Genomic DNA, 20737 nt, shown 5'->3' with positions numbered 1-20737 from the left:
TGCATGTCGGGCTTTCCCAGTTGTTGGATCCTCACTGTCGCTCATCGCAGTGGATTTGAGTCTATCCACTTCCATTTCTATGCGGCACAACAAAGCTGGGTTCTGGGTTTTTATAAAGTCTTCTATTGTGTAGTCATGTCAGAAAAGCACAAAAATCCTATACGGAGAGACATTGAGCGACAGTGAAGATCCAACAGTTGGGTGGATATCGGCCCCTCCCGGCCATTCCATCCTGACTATCACTTACCGCTCACCGCAGAGGATTTGAGTCTGCCAGAAAACATTGAACGATAGTGAAGATCCAATAGTGGGGTGCATGCCGGGCCTCCCAGCCATTCCGTCATAATTATCACTCACCGTTCATCGTAGAGGATTTGAGTCTGCCAGAAAACCAAAACCTTTGGCCTAAAAGTTTGTCTTTGACGCGTGTGATACTGTAATTGGAGAATTTAACGTATAAGCTGTGAAGTTACTACTTCCACAGCTTGAACCTACCTAGTGTAATAGTGTAATTGAAATAGCATAGGCATATCCCAATTGTAATGGAGGAGAAAACCCACCCGTCAATTGAATCGGAAATGGCTGTGGTCGGTGACCCTCAATCACTCGAGAAGAAAAAAGCTGCAATCCGAAATGCCGGTCCTGGAAAACTCCAGGTGTTCTAACTTTCTTCTCACCTCTTTCCTCCCACTATGTCTTGCTCTTTAAACTCTTTTTCTTTGAACTCTACTCTTTGATTTGTTTTGGGTATCATCTTAGGTTTCGCTGGGTTTAAAACTGATTTAATACAACTTTCTTATCTGGGTTTGTAATTCGACGCTTGAATCTTATTAGAAATTGCCCCACCGCCACGCGTTGCTCTCATTGCAAGGCCGTGAGATACTGGTGTGTTTGATTTCTTTCTACGCCCCATCTGGTGATCGTCTTAAGGTTTTGAATTCGATTTTAATCATTATTGCTGTTGTTGCATTTTTTTTTTCCGTAGAAATTTGATGCTATCGACAATTGAAAAAATGAATCGGATAAAAAAACCCTTCTCTCCTGCAAAGATCCTGGCTCGAAAAAACCTTGGCTGCGTTTGATCCCTTCTCTCCCTCAACCCTGGTCTACTCGATTTTTGTTTGACATCGCAGTGAAGAAACGGTACTTTCCCCTGGAACCCTTTTGGCAAATCAGACTTGATCTTAAAGACCCATTTGGATGCAACTGTCTTACATCACTGTGGAATCTCCACCAACTTCCGAACCCTATTATTGTTTATGACACCAATTCCTCTCTCATTGCCTCCACCCATTGTGTCTAAACTACAGTGATTTAGGCTTATAGGAAAGTGGTAGGATCTTCCTCTTGACCGATGTCATACTCATACTCATTCAGATAGGTCACATAATTTGGATGAATGGTGGGCTTGAGTGTCTTGATAAATCTTTTTGAAGGTTCTGGTGCTCCAACTATACTAGCTGGCAATGGTGTTACTACCTGTGTGGGTGCAAGATCATATGTCATCTCTGGCTTCATGGACACATTCTCATCATCAGGTATGAGGGAATAAGAATTTTCTAACTATGGAGGGATGGGCATGGAAAAAACAGTGGCAGAGGTTCCAACCAACTCATCATCAAACACTAGATGGCGATGCACTGTTGGATCTTCATTGCTCTCATTAAACCTTGCATTGGTAGTCTCCACAACCCTACTTTCTCCACCATGACAGTAGAATCTATAGCCCTTTTATCTCTCCATATATCCAATAAACCGGAAGCTCACACAGTCTTGGGGTCCCAAGCTTTCTCATAGGGTTTAAAATGTTTGGCGTCAGCGTAGCAACCCCAAACTCGTAAATGTCTAAGGCTAAGCTTTCTACTAGTCCATAGTTCGTAAGGGGTCTTAGTCACTACCTTACTAGGTACCTTGTTGAGAATGTAGATGGCAGTTTTGAGTGCCTCTCCCTACAAAGACTCCGGTAGATCAGTATTAGTAATCATAGTTCTGACCATGTCCTTCAAGGTCTTCCTCGAGAACCTTCATAGCATAGATTAGACTGGCCCGGAGTTGGAGACTCCGATGCCTAAATTAGACCTTGATAAAACCAGAATTACAGTTCTCAATCTCTCTCTGAGTTCTAAAAGTCCTTACCTTACCAATTTGATTTCTGGGGTTATATTTGAGTCCTTGGGTTAATGTAAATGGCTTCACTTTATGATATGATTTTGTTGTTGTAGGTTCTGGTAGTCTAGTAGATGGGCTTTATAGACTGAACTACAATTCCTCATGGGTAATGAATGTTGATGTGAAACGCTCACTGCTAGATGACAAGTCTTTAGTATTGTGGCACAGAAGATTGGGTCATATCTCTAGAAAGAGAATGGAGAGGCTGGTGAAGGAATGGGTTCTAGAAAACATAGACCTAGATGAATTGGGACTTGCATTGATTGCATTAAGGGGAAGATGACTACCCCTAGGAGGAAGGAAACTTGTTGCACTGTTGGAGTGTTGGATCTCATACACACGGACATTTGTGGTCCCTTTCCAAGACCAGCACTTAATGGACAACATTACTTTATAACGTTCATTGATGATTGGTCCAAATTTAGATACATTTCTTGATCAATGATAAATCTAGCGTACCTGACTCCTTCAAGATTTTCAGGGTAGAGGTGGAGGTTTTCCACTCTAATTGACACTGGGCAATTGCCTGGAACTTTTGCCTTATTTTTGTAAGAAAATGGGACACCTCAACAGAATGGAATTGTAGAAAGAAGGAATAAGGTTCATAATAATGGCTTTATTTTTAGTATATATGCGTTTTAAGTTTTAGTTCTGGTATTGATCTTGCTAACTTCTTATAATTCAATGTCAGGTAATTGCGGATTTTGATGCCACGCTAACGAAGTACTGGGTCAATGGGTGTCCAGGTCATAGTAAGTAGTCGATGCTATTTCCTTAAATTACACCCCCCCCCCAAACAACTCTAAAAACCCCTCATGATCTTACTCAGTAGTTTTTTTCCTAATAAAATGGTTAGCTAGTCATGGTCTGTTGCAGTTGGGTAATCCGGAATGCGAGGACAAGATGCGGAAATTGTGTGAATTTTATTATCCCATTAAGCAATCCCTGACGATTCCATTTGAGGAGAAAGCAAAGCATATGGAAGAATGGTATGGCATTTTGCCCTTCCTCGACAATAATTTGCTTTTGTTTATTTGTTTGTGTGATTAGGTTGCAGTACATGCATCCTCTTTTCTTCAACAAAATTGCAACAACAACATATAAACATCCAAGTGAGAGAAAAAAAAATCTTTTAAACGAGATCATGGGATGATTTCTATGCCAAGTATCTGCTAGGCTATAATCCAGCCAGTCCCTGAATCTTTACTTAAAACTTCTTGAACCTGAAGATGCTATCTTCATTACTGCAGGCAGGAAAATGGTCATGCGCTTCTGATTGAGGCTGGCCTTACCTTGGAGGCCATAAAGAGGTCGGTGGCTGATGCAAAAATTGAATTTAGGGAGGGGGTAGTTGAACTATTAAATCTTTTGGAGGTATCTGCTTCTCTTTCTTCTGTATCTTATTAAGCATGATTTTAAAGATATGCAATTGAAATCACTCAACTTGCTGCGACCTAGGTGGTCCTGGCAAAAGTTAGTGATGCAAATGATAACTTTCTGTCAAACCGAATGACAAGGTAGACTTCTAAGTTGACTAGTTTAGCATGGCTTCAGTTCATGCCCGAATTTACCAGATTGAAAATCAGAAAATGCAAATCACTTTTAATGTCTTATCATATTTTCAAGGGTGATTTACATCAACCTCCCCTGGCGTTCAAATTACATAATCCCTCCTGAAAATCGAAAAATTACATTTAAACCTAGCCAAACTAACACCGTGATAGAGTTGTTAAATTTACATATGGGCACTAAACTCCACATCGTCCATCAAACCAACAAAATTTTCTCCACCTCTCCGCTGCTTATCATCTCTAACATTGCCCAACCTTTCTTCACGAGCAGTAGAACTTGGCCTGGTATCTTCATCTTGAGTCTCTGCATGGCCTCTGCTCTTGCTCCTTTCCCCATCAACCCTTTTCTCCTCCCTGCCACTGGCTTTGATGACCTTATCAATGTTGGAATCCAGAACCTTGCTTTTCCGCTCACCGAATTCGTCCCTTTCATCTTTTGCTGTCTTTTGTACTCCCAAGCTTAAGATCAGAATTCTTTCCACTCTTCGAATCAGATTTATCAATGTAACTGCCTTCATCAGTTACAGAAAGAAAAAAAAAATGAAGAACTCATCCTCTGAAACGCACAATCACACAGACCAAAGAAGACAAATTAAAAAAGAAAAAGAGAAGAAGAACCCCACTGATGGGAGGTGGGTGATAGGGAAGATGGGTTTCTTCTTTTGGTTGCTGGGGTTGCTCCTGAATGATCCCAAAGCTTTAATGGCTGCCGCTCTCAGTATGTACTGGTGGCATGCTGCTGCAGCCAGTGCTCCGACCAACGGTCCAAACCCGGAGATCCACTGCACACACTCGGATCAACGATCAGAAAACCCATTAACTACAACTATCGAAGATACTTAATTAAACCCATATATTAAAGATCAACTTACATGACCATCCCAGATTGGGTCTTTGTTGTAGATCACTGCAGCGCTAAAGCTCCTAGCTGGGTTGATGCCCGTTCCTGTGATTGGGATGGTGGCCAAGTGCACCATGAATACTACAAACCTAATAGAAAATGGATTCGTTAATTCCCAAAGCCCTAAAAACAATACTCCTTCACAATCACGCAACCAGACCCAAACTCATCTTAATTGATCTAGAGCTGATGCTCCAAAACATCGCGAGTTCTTTCCTCGCTTGTTATGGTATGAAGAGTCGGAGAAGTCCTTCAGGGCTCCCACTCAAACTTACATCCAGGACGCCAACGGCTAGAAGAAGAAGAAGAAGGAGGGGGTAAAATTGTCTTTTCCATTTTGTAAAACTAACACCTCTATCACGGTGTTAGCTTGGCTGGGTTTAAATGTAATTTTTTGATTTTCAAGGGGGATTATGTAATTCGGGAAAACGCCAGGGGAGGTTGATGTAAATCACCCTATTTTCAATTACCCACGTGTGATCTCTCTAAAATGGTTAATTGACTTGAATTTGAGGTGGTGATTTCCTTCCGGGTTAATTAGACCCTGTAAGGATCGGATCATCTCTCTAAATTGGGTATTTGACTTCTGAGCTGATGATTTCCTGCTTGATTTATTAGACCCTGTAAATATCAGATCAGGTTGTCTTCTTTTATTCTTCTCATAGTCTCTTGCATAATTGATAGAATCTGCAAGAAATCAGATGCAAAATTATAAAGGAAATTATTTGTTGGATTCTCCTTTTCATCTCTCCAATTGGCAGGAAAGAGGCGTGCCTGTTCTTATATTATCTGCCGGGCTTACAGACGTCATAGAGGAGGTTAGTTTCAAAGTATTCACTCATTCATTGGTCACAGGAAAAAAGAGGGGGGGTTTCTGTGGGAATCACTCTTTTCCATTATCAGCACAGTATTGCCTGGATCATGGAAAAGCCAGTCTCCAGCATTTGTGAAATGTTAGAGATTTTTTTTTTTTTAATATCCTAATCGGTATGTGGTGTCATTCTGTATTTTTTTTATTTCTTTACCAGATCTTGAGGCAGAAACTTCCTAGATTTCCTAAGAATGTCAAGATTGTGTCAAACCAGATGGTATTCAGTAATGATGGTCGCCTTGTATCTTTTAAAGGTATCCTTTTTATTGTCGTCATAAAAGACCATAATTATGCAGCCTTCTTCTTGAGAATATTCACATTTGTAACATTACAGGTATTCTTCAGATTTGAACTGAAATTGATTGGGTTGGCTGAATGAAAGATATCCTCTTCCCTATCTTTCTGTATTTCTTGTCACATCCAGATATGATGCAACCCTCTATTGGATTGAACCACCCCAAAGATCTACGCTGAAAGTTACCTGGTTGATGAAACTAACGCCCTATCTATGGAAATTCTTACCCTTTTCCCTCCAGATGGATATGATAGATAAAATGATCATGATCATCCTTTTATGTAGTTTTCAGTCAAACTCCTTTTCTTGGACCCCTAGAAGGGTGCTGTCAATCCTGTTAATGTAGCCTTAAAAAAAGAAAAACTGTTGGACATGTTTTTACCTATTTTTCTCTTGGCAGAACCTTTTCCTGTTCTCCCACTATAAAGCATGTCATTTTTTTGGTTGCCATTTTATTTATTATTTTCTTTTCTAAATGGTTTTGATAACAGGAAAGACAATTCATGTCCTAAACAAGAATGAGCATGCTTTGGATATGGCCTCCTCATCTGTACATGATCAGTTTGGTGAAACTAAGGAGCAGAGTGATGATAATGTGTTTATTAAGAGAAGAACGAATGCACTGCTTCTTGGTGATCACATTGGAGATCTGGGCATGTCTGATGGTTTGAACTACGAGTATCAAATTACTGTGGGATTCCTGTAAGTTAATAATTATTTGTTTCCATGAAATCCCATGTACTGAAAAATGCTTGAGCATACATCTACTCCATGACTCTTAGCATTTGACATGGTAGGCTATATGATAGAAGTAGTGCATTTAGTATATTTGGATAAAGATCTCAGCTTCTGTAATTGACCATCTCGTTCAGTTGCTTTTACCTGCAACGAATGGGAATTATGTAGTCATGATGATGGACATTCTTATTGTGCCTTTTCACTTTGAGAAACATCAACTTGGTAACAAAGCAGGTTCCAAATCTTGAGCACCATGCCTAGAGGTAAAGCAAAGCAACCCCACATTTCTTGAAGATGCTTTACGAGGTAAATGAGTTACGGCAAACAAATGCCAACCTTCAAAGAACCATGGAGGAAATGTTGAAGAGGTGATCTTCATCTAGCAATCCACTGCCTCCACCACCTCGAGCCCCATTCAAAACCCCTAATTTTGAAGAACGTGACAATGCATCAAGCTCAATATGTGGCGAGTTTTATCCTGACAAAAAATAATCAGTGGAGTGGAAAGCCTTGTCATATGATGACTTTTATCTGCGCCAAAAAGTTTGGAAGACGACCAATGGCTAAGAACTGATGTTCTCCATACCTGTTGTATTGCCGATGGTCGAAATTTTTTGGTTTTAATTGATTATGGTAGTTGTAAAAATATGATCAGAAGATCATGGTGGAAAATTTGAATTTGAAATGTGAACCCCATTTAAATCCCTATAGCATATCTTGGTTTGAAAAAGGGAGGTGGGGTTCCCACCAACCAAAGATGTTTGATAAAATTTTCCATTATAGAACTATAAAATTACATACATGTTCCAGCCTTACGCAAAGCCTGAGCCTGAGCCTGAGCCTGAGCCTGAGCCTGAGCCTGAGCTGACCTGAAGCCTGGTGGGATGAGGTCATCCCAGCCCAACATCCAGCCAGGCTGGGCCTGAGCCATGGCTAAGGCACCTTCAGGCTGGGCCTGGGCCTTCAAAGACCAGGGCCCAGCCTGGCCTAGTTGCACCTCTACTCAGGGTAAAGCCCATGCTTAAATGGCATTCTGTACAGCAACTATGAAGTTATTTTAGCAACGTAGAGAGAAATGATGTCTGTAGCAGATCATGAGGACAAGCATTACAGTATGGTTGGATTTTGTTGAATTGCTGAAATCTTAGAGAACAAGGACTTATATTCATGGATGATTTTCTGCTCTGAAAGAGTAATTTTAAAAGTTCAATTACTGAGCTGTGGAGCTATTGATGCAAAGTGTCTTCACCGCTTGCTGTTGGTTTATGGATTGAACTGATTATGGTTGAACTCACACCTATTGCATTAAAAAAAAAAAAAAAGATACTAAAAATTTTGCTGGTTTGTTTGGTTATTATGTTTGCTCTGCTTTATTTAACTTTTTTCCCACTGAACATTTTTAATTAATTTAATTCCACTGATTCCTTTGATGAAGCAGAAAATATTTGCCTTTGTTGTTAATTATGAACTCTTATTTCAGGAATGATGACATTGAGAAGTTTCTTGAAACCTTCCAAAAAGCATTTGATATTGTGTATGTGGTAAGTAGACTGCTAAAGTTCTTATTTTCCTGTCCTCTATTCAGGCTACTGGATATAGATTCGTGATGAAGAAAATCAATTTCACAATGTGGACTGCCATGTGAATGATGTTCATGTGGGGCCATTAGAGGAAGCCATTAATCTTTTTGTCCCATGCAAGATTTTTCAGTGCAAAAATAACCTGATTAGATGAATGTAACCATTTAGTCCTTCCAGGGTATTTCATAAGTGGTTCAACAAACAGAATATCTTCTAAATTTATTGTTACATCCTGATAATAAAATCTTCTCGATAATAGTTTCATGTAGAGAGTTCAGACTTCTCTAGTAATGCATGTATGTGTGTTCTGGTTCGGTTTGTTAGAGGCTGGTTCTCCATTTTGGTTTGTTCTAATTGTATGTATTTGCTTTCTGCAGAATGATGCACCCATGTGGGGAGTAGTAGAGTTGGTCTCACAAATATGTCCATCCAGAGGTCACTAGACTATACTCTGGACATTTAGTCATTCTTTCTGAGATGGGTTACCTATATTAGCATCATTTTTCCCCTGTATTTTCTTGTCTTGGATAACTTGAGCACACCCAGCTACCACAGATTATAAACAGAAAGGTCCAAAGCTTGACTGCTGAACAATTTAGTCTGGACTGAGTTTTTTGAGAAAAACAGAGAAGGTCGAAACGGAATATGCGAACCTGCATGGTTTTAAAAGGAATATCCAAATGGAATATATGGTAGATTTTAAAACTTGATTGCCTCTTGAAATCGTGGATCAGTTGAAGAATTCCTGCTGTGAATGATGAATTAGAACATCCAAGGAGTTGGGGCCATGAAAGGGTGGACTAGACAAGCAAAAGTACGAAGAAAGAAGCATTATCAAGTATCCATCGAATCAGGGACGGAAAAGGAAAAGCTGGACATGGAGATTCTCTCTCTAGAATTATCTATTTCTCGCTTATGTCATCAGTTTGTTCTAATCAACTTAAATGAATGCTTGGGTCTGTGCTTAATCTGTCTGTCTATATTTGTTGCTATTAATCCTGAAAACACTTTTGGTGATCTGAGTTTGATTTGGTATTTATTATGCAATTCAACTATACAAGGTGGTCATGAATCCTGCTTTGACCAGTAAAATACAGAATATCAGCAGTAACATATTAATATTCCTAATCATAAAAATATAGCCAACTCAAGAACAGTTAGAAGATGACTTTTTTTTGTCACTGTGGACTGCTTTATGGGTCACTCTGACCATTGGATGATGAAGAATGACCTGGATATGAGAAGTCAAATTAAGAGCTTATCTCTAATAGTCTACTATGTGATAATGTGATCCATTATGTGCAGGACTTAACTAAATCGGTATCAACTGAGGCCAATCCCATTGCAGATTCTGGTTACTTGAACCTCGCCTGCACCCTTTCTGGTTTGATGCCTGCTCAGTTTCAGAAGACCATCATGGCATGCACACAAAGCCCAACCCAGATTCCAAGATTCCTGAAGAGTCCAAAGAGGGAATAATGTCACATGAACTCCTTGGCTTGGATACAACTACTCTACCTCATGATGCCATATATGATTTAGTATCACGTAACTTTAACATGGGGTAAGCCTCTAAGGAACATTGCCATGCCTTGCATTAATAGTATACAAAGCTCCCCGTTCCAAAAAACCAAGTTAACTCAGGATAAATAAGTCCACTTCACTTGGAGAAATGGAAGTAAAATGAAAGTAAAAAAGAAAGAAACACAGCACTAACAAGTCAATAAAATGTTAACTAAGTGCGGTTGACTACATGGATCCTCGCCCTCTATTCTATCTAAGGTCATACAATCACTTCATAAAATAGTAATAGTAAGAAAAAAAAAAAGATTCACCTCAAAGTTCTTCAAACGGTCATCTATACAGGCAAATTACCAAGGCAACCCAACTGTTTGGAATGACCTCACTTGTGAGCTTATGAAGCTACTTTTGCTCTGTCTCTGCCCTGGTTTATTCTTTTTGGTTACTTGTGCCCCCCACAAAATTGAGCACCTTAAAACTCCTTTACGTTAGCATCAAGAAGCAGCAGCAGCAGTGGCACAGGCTTTTTCTTTTCTGTACGTCTTCTGGTTCCCTCCCTCTACAGGCAAAAGGTCTTTGGTACCATAAAGCTTTTTGTAAACCTAGTGGTGCCACAAGTAGGGAGCTATGAGGAAATTTTAGTGGGAAAAAAAAGAAACTATGTGAAAATTGTCCATTAGATATGGATCGAAGCGTTGAATTTCAGTTTCAAATTAAATAATGAGCATAGACCTTTGAGTCTGGTTAAAATTTCAGGCTCATCGGATCTGTTACATGACAAGAAATGAGTGTGTGAGTGAGTAGGATTGTAAGGTTAATCATAGTTGTCAAGGTTTCGCTTATATAGGCTTTTAGAGAAGCATTTCAAGGTCCAAAGCTTATTGTCTCCTTATTGGATGTAGGAACGTTGACCGCCTTGGTCACCTAAGTGGGCGTCTTATTATATTATATGTTTTTCTATTTTTTTATATCATATGTAAAATAGATTATGTTTTCAACCCTTTTATTGATTTTTATACTTGATTGTGAGGCATTGTCATACATGTACATTGCTTGATTCATACTGACAATTATAAGATCTGTAGTTTTGTTTCTTAATATATGTTTTTAGTTATGTTTTCTTGTTTTTTAATTTATTTATACCATGGGAGAAAGAACACTACCTATTTGCATTCTTTATCTCCAAACACAATGCCCTGATAATATAATTTATTTGTTATATATTATTTTTTAAGACATACTCCTAGTTATATTAATTTGTTTTTTAATTTATTTATACCATGGGAGAAAGAACACTACCCGTTTGCATTCTTTATCTCCAAACACAATGCCCTGGTAATATAATTTATTTGTTATATATTATTTTTTAGGACATACTCCTAGTTATATTAATTTGTTTTTTAATTTATTTATATTATGAGAGAAAAAAACACTACCAATTTGCATCCTTTACCTCAAGACACAACGCCCTATTACTATGTTTTATTTGTTATATATTATTTTATAGCAAAAAGAACTGTATCAATCTAGAGTTGACTATGCCAACAGATAGTGCCGTGCCATCCCTGACGTCCTCATTGGCTCTGCATGATTGGCGGGGTTCTTTCTACATATTTTTTTGATAGGTTATGTCATTAATAGCATAATTTTTTTTTTTTTGTGAATTATTTATTGAATTTTTATGTGTCATGAGGGTTCTTGATGTGACATATAAATATATATCCATTGACTTTGATCGCTTAATCTCAACCTTCACTTATTCAATACCTTTGGACCTTTGGTTATGTAATGTCAGAGCTGAAACATATGGCTTTTGACTTTGAGAGGAGTTTCAAGACAGTCATGTATTAATTGCTAAACCAACCACAAAAGAGTTGGAAAAAGAAAGACTTTAATCAATATCCGTAGTTACAGATGGAAAGTTAATAGAGGAGAATCAACAGTTAACAATAAATAACTTCAAAAATGGACACCAACCAAACCCAAAGTCCCAAACCCAAAACCACCAAGACCCCCAACCCATACAAGAAATAAAATTGACACAGGTCTCAAACTCAAAACACACAAAAAAAAAGAAAGTTAAATGAAGATGCTCCGATTCCCTGCTTGGCACAGAAAAGGAAAGCACTCAAAATGTAAATGGCCTCTTCTATTCTCAAACCTATTTACTTCTTCAAGACTCAAACCTACCCTACATTTCCACAAGAGAGTTGTCAAAAGTTAGAATAATCACAATTCCTACAATCTGTACACCACCCCCCTCTAAAGAGGCATTACTACTACTATCCTACTGCCAATGTCATTCAGGCGGCTACGGCTTCTGCTTCTGCTCCTGCTGGTGATGTCCTGGGTTCAGATTCAGGTTTGGGTTCCAGTTCCAGTTCCTGTTCCTGTTCCAGTCCAGCAGTCGGCTGTAGAAACTCAGTGTAGTGAAATTCAATCTGTAGTCGGTGATGAAGAGGAGTCGATGCCATCAGTCCCTTCTTGATATCTAGTTGCAATTCCCTTAGAGGAATCGCAGCCAAAAAGTTCTTGATGTATTCCTTGCACGATTCCTTCCCACTGCACACCACCTCCTCTTCTCCCTCACTCTTTTTCAACTCCTCATCCGGCTTCAAAACTATTGGCCCGGCAGCTGAAGTTTCCTTGGTGTTGTTGCTCTGCCGGAACAGCCGATTTGCAGATTCAGCTGCTGTTACCTTCTGATGATCCCCAGCAGATTTGCCCTCCGACTGTGCCTCCTTTGGCAACCTGTGGATTGCTGTGTCTTTGTCGAATCTTAAAATGTAGGCCTGATTGCACCCCTCAAAGAGCCTTTCCCCTAATGTGTCAATGATGTAGTAAGCCTCTGGTTCAACCTTGAGGACAAAAAAATGGTCATTCCAGCTGACAATGTACACCTGGGGGTCATCATTGCTGGGACAATTTGATCCAGCATAGCTGATCTCATCCCAAATGTTGTCGAAGGACATAGCACCATGCAGGAAGTCAAAACCACCCTCTTCCATGCCATCTGGATGGAAGAATCCTATGAAGGACTTCTGAGGGGCAACAGACAGAGGCCGGATCTTGGCCTGGAGGACTGTCTCAAGATCAAAGTGCTTGTCAGGAAATCGCTCCCTGTAGGTCTCATTCTCACAAAGGTTTCTCCACTCTAATGAACCTTCTCTAATCAGGCTGTCAAACTGGGACTTGATAGGCATATCATCTCGGTTGTTCTGGAACCAGTCAGCGATAACAGCAACCAGTGCTGTGCATGCACTTTCTCCTGCAGCACGCTCATTTCTTTGATCAATCGAAGCATAGAAAACTTGAGAGCAAAGCTTCATGTGCCCATCACGGCTTATTACTTCCTTACGCTCCCAGCTCCCCACAGCAAAATTGTCATCCCCAAATTCAGACACTGATGATCTATTTGCAATTGAATCCTCATCCACTTTACGCCACTGTCAAAAAGGTTGCCACACTTTTTTTTTTCAGATTTACACAATATCACAAGAATAACTAAGGAAAAAAGAAAGTATTACACTTTCTCCCACAGGTGTCCACAACAATTAATAGAATAAAATTCATATTTAATACGTAAAATTTCCGATTTCATGACATATTGAGAAATCGTTCTTTTTAAAGAACAAGATGATCAGATAATTCAATGGGTCAGTTGACTTTTCAGACTGTCAAAATTAGGCCCAAATAACAGTTTAGTGATTTCTGAAAAAAGCAAATACTGATTCCAGAATGCACCTTGAACCCACTCAAAAGTCATCAACTTCACGTTAAGATCACCAAGTACCAACAACCCATCATGGTTCAAAGTTTGTTATAGTTCATGCATAATAAGGAAACCAATCAAATGATATTCTTCAAGAACGCAGTGTCCTAACTTCTCTAACTTTTTTGTTTGGTGGGGGTGGCTTTTCTCAAGAGCTCTGCCATAGATTCATAAGGGAACTAAGACAATTGGGGAGGATGGGTCGGGAGACGGTAAAAAGAGTGAGCAAGGTAGATTCTTACCCCTTGACTGGACTCATCAGAAGAGCTAAGCTGACGACGATCAAAATCAATATCATCCCCACCTTCTTCTGCATAGGCTTTCTTTAAAAGTGGTTCCCCCTTTGATTTAGGAGATCTGAAGCTCAATTTCCTTTTCCTCCACGGCAAGATGCTCCTCTTTGAACTCTGCTGTAGAGACTGCTGAGAGGCTGATGCCATTGATTCCTCCATTTTCAACAATCCCACATCAGATTTGCGATTGCTATAGTAAATCCAGTCCTCGTTCTCTCCACTGATTCTCATCTCAGAGTAAAATGATCCTCCGACACAGTTTGTGTAGGCCAATGTGCCATAACTGAATGATTTCCTGAAACTAGAATTTAACCTATCGTCCTCCAGTTCTCCTCCATCATAATCATCAAGTGAGTCCGTGTCAAAAGGGTATACGCAGTCACCATCCTCACTTCTTGCCGAGCATCTGCCCTCGCTGCCCTCTTCCTCATGGCCTGCCTTCTTTGCCCTTCGGGAAGACACATATTCTTTAAGTATTTTTACTCTACGCAGACCTGCTTTAAGGGCAGAAACTTCATCTTTCTCCGTTAAGAGAGTTTCTCCAGGTGGGGGTGATAATGGAACAGGAACTATTGATCTCTGCATCATCTCGCCAGGTTCTTGAGTGATTCTTAATTCCAATAAACTAAGAGATATCTGCAACAAGGATAGTGCTCAAGGTCAGAAAAAAATAAAACATCAATTAAGGAGAACCCGCTGAGAAAGGAGATTAACCAGACTAGTCATAAAATGCAATTGCAGAGGAAATATCGATACACTAAATGGAAACACCAAACATGGCACAATAGAAATGATAATAAACATTGAAAACATATTAGAAGACACTACTTACACAGATAATGGGATGAGGTTCAGCACCACCACCAGGCTGAACAAGAGGGATATCAATTTCAATCTCTTTCTCTTCACCTGCAGAAGCAAATTCTGCAAGGTTTAAAGTTGCTGTTCCAACAACAGGAACCTTATTCTTTTGCCCTTGCTTCGAGCACTGTCCAGGAGAAAATTTAAAATAAGTCCACGTGCTTAAGAAGGTTACCTACAGGCTATTCCTAATCATGCATAAAGCAAATACAATATTAAGAAGCTGAATGCTACATGTAAAAATGTTTACCATTTTATTTTATTTTAACATGCCATCACAACTTCACAAATGCAAAGACAAAAAAGCCCAATGATTCTTAGGAAATTCTAATTGAAATTTTAAACCTAAAGCAAGATAAAAACAACTAAGACATGAATATGAAAACATTATTCAAAGTCACGAAACAAAGAGATGAATTTCATCACCAGCATAAAAAAATAAAAAACAAAAGAAGATTCCGAACTTTTGAACAGAAAATACATTGAAGAAACAAATAAAGAGGCATCAGAAAGGTCAATAACAAAATAATTCATCAACTTGGCAAGAATCCAGAATCCTAAATAGCAGAAAATACCAGAGAATTCCAGGTCGGGCTCCCGACCCTATCTTTAAAAATCTAAGCATGCACACCGATAATGCCCAGGTACGACAAAAGAACATTCTTATATTGCAAAAGTGCAGAATATCTGATACTCAACTCACACCACAAAATCGCTCATCATGCGAAAATAAATTCGAACAATCAATAAGTCAAAACTAAGATCATCAACCTGAAAATGGACCTGAAATTCTAATTAGTATTTGTAATATAACAGGAAGCCTCAGTTCCTCACCCTTACCCCTTGTTTCGTTGATAGATTCTCCTTCCCCATCCATATAAAATCAACAGGAGGAATTTCCGTATTGGTGACATAAAAAATCTCATAGAACTCCTAGGGAAAAAAACACAGACAGACGATTGAAATAAGGTTTTATGATAGAAAATCGTCCATTAAAGGGGGGGAGGGGGGGGGAACTGATGATGACGCTGACCCTTCTTCCATGAACAAATAGATGAAAATACGGAAGAAGAAATGGAGGGAGGAAGGGAGGGAGGGAAAAGAAGAAGAAAGAAATTCCCACCCCCAAACCCGGAAACCTTTTCTTGCTTGTTCGTTCGAGAGCGAGATCAACAACCCGTTGCTTCACACGGGAAAAAGAGAACCTATTAAAGTCAAGAAGAACAAAAACAGAGACGAAAGAGAGATAAAAACCAGAGAAGAAAAGTCGCCTTTCATTGAAGACCCAATAGAAGATAAAAATGCCTGACTACATTTAAAAAGGAAAAACAAAACAAAAAATCAATAAACAGAAATCTCCATTGACCAAGCAGATAATCAAAACATAGATATGGAAGAAAAAATCAAGGGGAAAAAAAAAATTCTCCCCTCCCGTGAAACCTAATCTTGCTTGTGAGAGATCAAGATCGAGATCGTGATTAACAACCCGTTGCTTTCACAAGGGGAAAAAGAGAACCCAGCACAATTGAGTAAGACCAAAAACTAGGGAGGAGCTAGAGATAAAAACCCAGAGAAGATAAGTCGCCTTCCATTGAAGACCCAACAGAAGATAAAAATACCTAAAAGAAAAAAATCATGAAACAGAAACCTCCATTGACCAAAGCAAAAGATCAAAACGGCGGAGACCCCCAAGAAATAAAAGGGCAGCAAAAAACAGAGAGCCTTAAACTCACATTGATGACGGTGAATGAGACCTCCCAGGGGTGGATGACGTTGTCTTTGTAAGCAGTAAGGTTACAGACGGTAAGAAACTCCTCATTCCAATGAACAACACCATCGCTATGCACATCCTCTTCCTTGGTAAAGTTCCTCTTAACCGTCCGCCTCAGAGAACTCAAAGCGTTCTTTGTACCTTTCCATTTGATCTCCACCAGTAACCTCGGTACCTCAGCCACCAGCTTCTCTCCATCCACCATAACCATAGAAAGAAGCCCTTCAAGCCTTCGCATGACTAGCTTAACCTCAAATTTCTTCGACAATACAGGCGGCCATGGCCGCCATTTCATCATCTTAACCACCATAACCCCCTCCCCTCCAACACCCAAGATTCAGAAACCCAAAAAGGAGAATCTCAAAGAAATCTCCCCGAAAGAACACTGAAACGAAACCCTAGAGACTCCAAATCTCCTTCACGACACGGCACGAGACTCAAAACCCAGTATTATAAATTATAGAACTATAGATCAAAGCAAAACAGAAAACAGCCCCAATTCCCTCAGGCCTTGACCAAAAAAAAAAAAAAGAACAATTATCTTCAGATCTTCGTGTCTTCGGACTTCGGAAAATCCAAAAAAAAAAAAAACAGAAATATCCCTCTGAGAATTACTACTCTTCGCGATAAGAGGATTTCTCTCTCTCTCTCTCTCTCTCTCTTGAAGCTCTCTCTCCTCGAAGAAAACAAAACTGGCGAATATGAATATGCCGTTGTATATAAATAAAGAAACTGAATAAATCAATTAATTATAGTTCCGAAATTGCTCTCAAAAAACGCGAAAATAAAGTCGCGATGAAGAGAGAGAAAGGCCGGCAAATGGCGATAACAGCCAATTCCAGCTTTACTCGTCACGGGATATTATTAATTTATTATTATTATTATTTTCTCTTTACCTCCTTTACTTTGGGGTGAGTGTGGTTTGGTGGACGTGTTGGGTTAAATTAAAAGTTATCCATTTGGGTGTCGTTAGTTGTCGTTACTTTTATCCATTACGAAACTAACGGCGTGGTTAATTCTCAGTTTGAAATGACAAAGTGAAGTAAACGTCTACTAACGTCTAATATGGGAAATTGAATTCTCCATGTCACGATGGAGCAGTGAAAAATGGGTGTCCACCAGGTTCTTTTGTACCCTTTTTTCCGTTTAAGTCTTCTTTAGGGTCGGTCTTGTTGTAACCGTTGGTTACACACAGTTCGGCAAATCCCATAAAACATGGGTTAGGTAACGAGGAGGTTGGCTTCATTTATTGGCTTTATCTTAACTAGGAATGGATTTTGTCTCTTTTGTGCCACATTTTATGGTGACTGACATATTACACCACCGTTGGTCACATGGAGATTCATCCTTTCTTAATGGAGAGAGGTCTATTTGTAACGGAATGAGGATTAACCATACACTTGTGAATGATTTTATTTATAATATTAAAAATAATGGTATGACAAATTTGCTCAATTGTATGTGAGGAGGAAGTTCATCTGCTTTTATCTTTTTTCCATCAGATATGGTGAATCATTGCACTAAAAGCCAACTTACTAAGTATATCGCACGAAAACTTGCTGTTAAAGCTTTTGTGATTAAATTTTGCTTGTACTAGTTGTGTTGGCATGACTTGTGGAGCGCTTGAAATTGGTGGCACCATTGATGAGAATCATATGCTTTAGTTGCACCCTCTATTTAATATTCAAATGGTAAAATTATTTATCTATGCAGCAAATTAGTGGTGGGACATATTGAGACGCCTCTCAACATGGGACAATGTACATAAGTATTTTCCAAAATGAAAACAAAAAAGAACAAGAAGAAAAAGGTTTTTTTGGTGAGAACACCCCCTATCCAATATTCAATGGCAAAATCATTTGTCTATGTAGCAAAATAAGGGTGGGACATATTGAGATGCCTCTCAATATAGGACAATGTACATAAGTTTTTTCCAAAATGAAAACAAAAAGAACAAGAAGAAAAATGTTTTTTTGTGAGAACATCCCTATCCAATATTCAAATGGCAAAACCATTTATCTATGTAGCAAAATAAGAGTGGGACATATTTAAACGCCTCTCGACATAGGACAATGTACATAAGTTGTTTCCAAAATGAAACAAAAAAGAACAAGAAGAAAAAGGTTTTTTTGTGAGAACATCCCTATTCAATATTCAAATGGCATAATCATTTATCTATGTAGCAAAATAAGGGTGGGACATATTGAGATGCCTCTCAATATAGGACAATGTACATAAGTTTTTTCCAAAATGAAAACAAAAAGAACAAGAAGAAAAAGGTATTTTTGTGAGAACATCCCTATCCAATATTCAAAAGGCAAAATCATTTATCTATAGAGCAAAATAAGAGTGGGACATATTGAGACGCCTCTCAACATAGGACAATGTACATAAGTTGTTTCCAAAATGAAACAAAAAAGAACAAGAAGAAAAAGGTTTTTTTTTTTTGTGAGAACACGAAGAAGAAGGTAATGACATCAAACATCTTACTTAAATTTAACGGGATATTCTTCATGTAACATGCATGGTTACACCAACATATGATGTAGAGAATACAAGACAAATGGTAATGGCATCATTATATTATATTGCCCTTTTTGCCCTTATATAACATAAAATACATCCATTTATTATACGAAAGGAATAAACTCAGTATGATTAGAGTCTTAGTGTAATCAATCGTAATTACACAAAGCTAGATCAATTTCTAAATAAAATAGCCAAATCTCTCAGCGCTCAATTAATGTCGATGGATATATCCTTGGCAACAATTTCATTTGAATGAAGCGTCTCCTAATTCTATTTTATTTGTTTTATTTTATTTTTCCAATTTCATCACTTGTATGTTATTTGAGGCAAAATTTATTGATGTCCAAATTTTGAATAGATGTTGCCCATGTCATATTATGGGATGTGAAATGTGTGTAGATTTCATCACTCCCTCTCATATTCAATGTCATGTAACTTACGTTTTTGACAGTGTGATTGATTTCTTAGTTAGAAAGGCATTGTCAGTGATGTGTACGACAATAGTTCAATTCCTACTCTATGATTGATGAATCTTTTATAATCAAATGTCAAGTTATTCTCGCGTCAATGAATAAATTATCTTCTACCAAAATATATATATATATATACGAATAAATTTCGAAACTAAAATCTATTGGGATTGCGAAAACATCTCCCTTATGTGTTAAGAAAATGCTTTGAAATTGTTTAATAAGATACATTCTATGCACATGTGCTGTTATATCATTCATTGTATAGTCATATTCATATTTTATCCAATCTGACAGCCTAAATATTTAGAAATAATGCCAAGAATATTGCTTGAAGATTCAATTTTTTCTAAGTACATCTTAATATGAAAGGAAACTTATATTCATGGACAGGTGGCAATTGAGTACATAATTAGTATATTCAAAAAAAAAAAAAACCAAAACCAAAACATACCTCTTGTCCATGACCAACAGCACTCACCACTAGTATCATCACCAATGGGGGAAGGCAGATATTCTTCTCATGTGGTGAGCTCTTTAATTACATAGGATACTATCGTTCATGGGTATCATATTATGAATCAGTGATGTATTAATTGTTTTGACTTGTATTTTAGATACTTTTTTTACGGTGAGATTCTATTTAGGAAGAGCAACTTCTCTCCCCATGAAAAAAAAAACCAGTAAAAGGTGTCAAGTTTCAACTTGAACCGATTGAATTGATGAAAACCATATAATTCAGCTCAAACCGAAATCAAAATAGATCATAATTGATCCTCACCTTGTTGGATTGACATCAATTTGTCCTAATTGAGACCAAAGCAATTTCTTCCTTACAACTCTTTTGCTTAACCATTTTATGAAATGTATTGGGTAATTTTTATTTCATTATTTATTGGGCAGGAGAACCTTGTCTAATGTAACCATTATATCAATGGGTAGATCAATGGAAAGTCATGCCAAGGCATCTAAGCAGGGGGCAACATCATATTTTCGCACCTGCACATGTCAAGGCTTAGAGAGATGCAACCCAATAAGATTTTCTTCAATTTACCACGCCACCCCCTGAAGAATGCCACAATGATAAAACCACCCCCTCCGTTTGACCAAATTATTCTCAAACCCTCTACAGTCAGTCACAGTTAAGGAATATACCTTATATGTTGATGTCATCTACTATATTTTATTTTAAATACCAAAATGCCCTTACTAAATATTACGTACCTAAAATACCCATGCAATACATCCCATCCCCAAACCGATAGTTAGCATACCTGACATCAAATTGAGTCATAAATTACCTTTTCTCCTCCACTTCTCTCTGCGATATTCAGTACGAGCTCCTCGACGGTGATGGCAGCGACGGCAGCAGCAGAGATTACTTCACCTTCTTCA

General features: G+C 38.4%; 2 protein-coding genes across 7 annotated transcripts; one reads left to right on the top strand and one right to left on the bottom strand.

The window, feature by feature from the left end:
* The first annotated feature begins 174 nt into the window (after nt 1–174).
* LOC122087233 (cytosolic 5'-nucleotidase 3A-like) lies at nt 175–9180 on the top strand. 4 transcript variants are annotated; one of them, XM_042656295.1, is made up of 9 exons: nt 175–656; nt 2861–2921; nt 3026–3158; nt 3420–3543; nt 5403–5459; nt 5670–5766; nt 6299–6509; nt 8026–8086; nt 8503–9180. In XM_042656295.1, the coding sequence occupies exons 1-9, from the start codon at nt 543–545 to the stop codon at nt 8566–8568; spliced, it is 924 nt and encodes a 307-aa protein (XP_042512229.1). In that variant the 5' UTR covers nt 175–542; the 3' UTR covers nt 8569–9180. The 4 variants fall into 4 exon arrangements, with proteins under 4 accessions (XP_042512229.1, XP_042512232.1, XP_042512231.1 ...); XM_042656298.1 differs by having other exon boundaries at nt 520–656; nt 3046–3158; XM_042656297.1 differs by lacking the exon at nt 175–656 and adding an exon at nt 964–1538.
* Nucleotides 9181–11475: 2295 nt separating this feature from the next.
* On the bottom strand, nt 11476–17014 carry LOC122087310. Of its 3 annotated transcripts, none has more exons than XM_042656391.1 (5): nt 16306–17014; nt 15407–15505; nt 14544–14699; nt 13661–14347; nt 11476–13092 (listed from the first exon to the last, which is right to left on the bottom strand). In XM_042656391.1, the coding sequence occupies exons 1-5, from the start codon at nt 16651–16653 to the stop codon at nt 11950–11952; spliced, it is 2433 nt and encodes an 810-aa protein (XP_042512325.1). In that variant the 5' UTR covers nt 16654–17014; the 3' UTR covers nt 11476–11949. The 3 variants fall into 3 exon arrangements, with proteins under 3 accessions (XP_042512325.1, XP_042512326.1, XP_042512327.1); XM_042656392.1 differs by having other exon boundaries at nt 15413–15505; XM_042656393.1 differs by lacking the exon at nt 15407–15505 and having other exon boundaries at nt 16306–17010.
* Between the last annotated feature and the right edge of the window lie 3723 nt (nt 17015–20737).

This window comes from Macadamia integrifolia, chromosome 8 (genome assembly GCF_013358625.1).
Source record: "Macadamia integrifolia cultivar HAES 741 chromosome 8, SCU_Mint_v3, whole genome shotgun sequence".
NCBI lineage: Eukaryota > Viridiplantae > Streptophyta > Magnoliopsida > Proteales > Proteaceae > Macadamia > Macadamia integrifolia.
This window is presented reverse-complemented; position numbering and strand designations above follow the sequence as displayed.

Excerpts from the sequence above, each read along its gene's own strand:
- LOC122087310 (XM_042656391.1), bottom strand. The coding sequence starts at position 16,653 with ATGGTGGTTAAGATGATGAAATGGCGGCCATGGCCGCCTGTATTGTCG. Across the intron at positions 15,506-16,305 it reads TCTCATTCACCGTCATCAAT|GAGTTCTATGAGATTTTTTA; the intron begins GTGAGTTTAAGG and ends TTTTTTCCCTAG. Across the intron at positions 13,093-13,660 it reads CTGATGAGTCCAGTCAAGGG|TGGCGTAAAGTGGATGAGGA; the intron begins GTAAGAATCTAC and ends CCTTTTTGACAG.
- LOC122087233 (XM_042656295.1), top strand. The coding sequence starts at position 543 with ATGGAGGAGAAAACCCACCCGTCAATTGAATCGGAAATGGCTGTGGTC. Across the intron at positions 3,544-5,402 it reads AACTATTAAATCTTTTGGAG|GAAAGAGGCGTGCCTGTTCT; the intron begins GTATCTGCTTCT and ends TCCAATTGGCAG. Across the intron at positions 5,460-5,669 it reads TTACAGACGTCATAGAGGAG|ATCTTGAGGCAGAAACTTCC; the intron begins GTTAGTTTCAAA and ends TTTCTTTACCAG.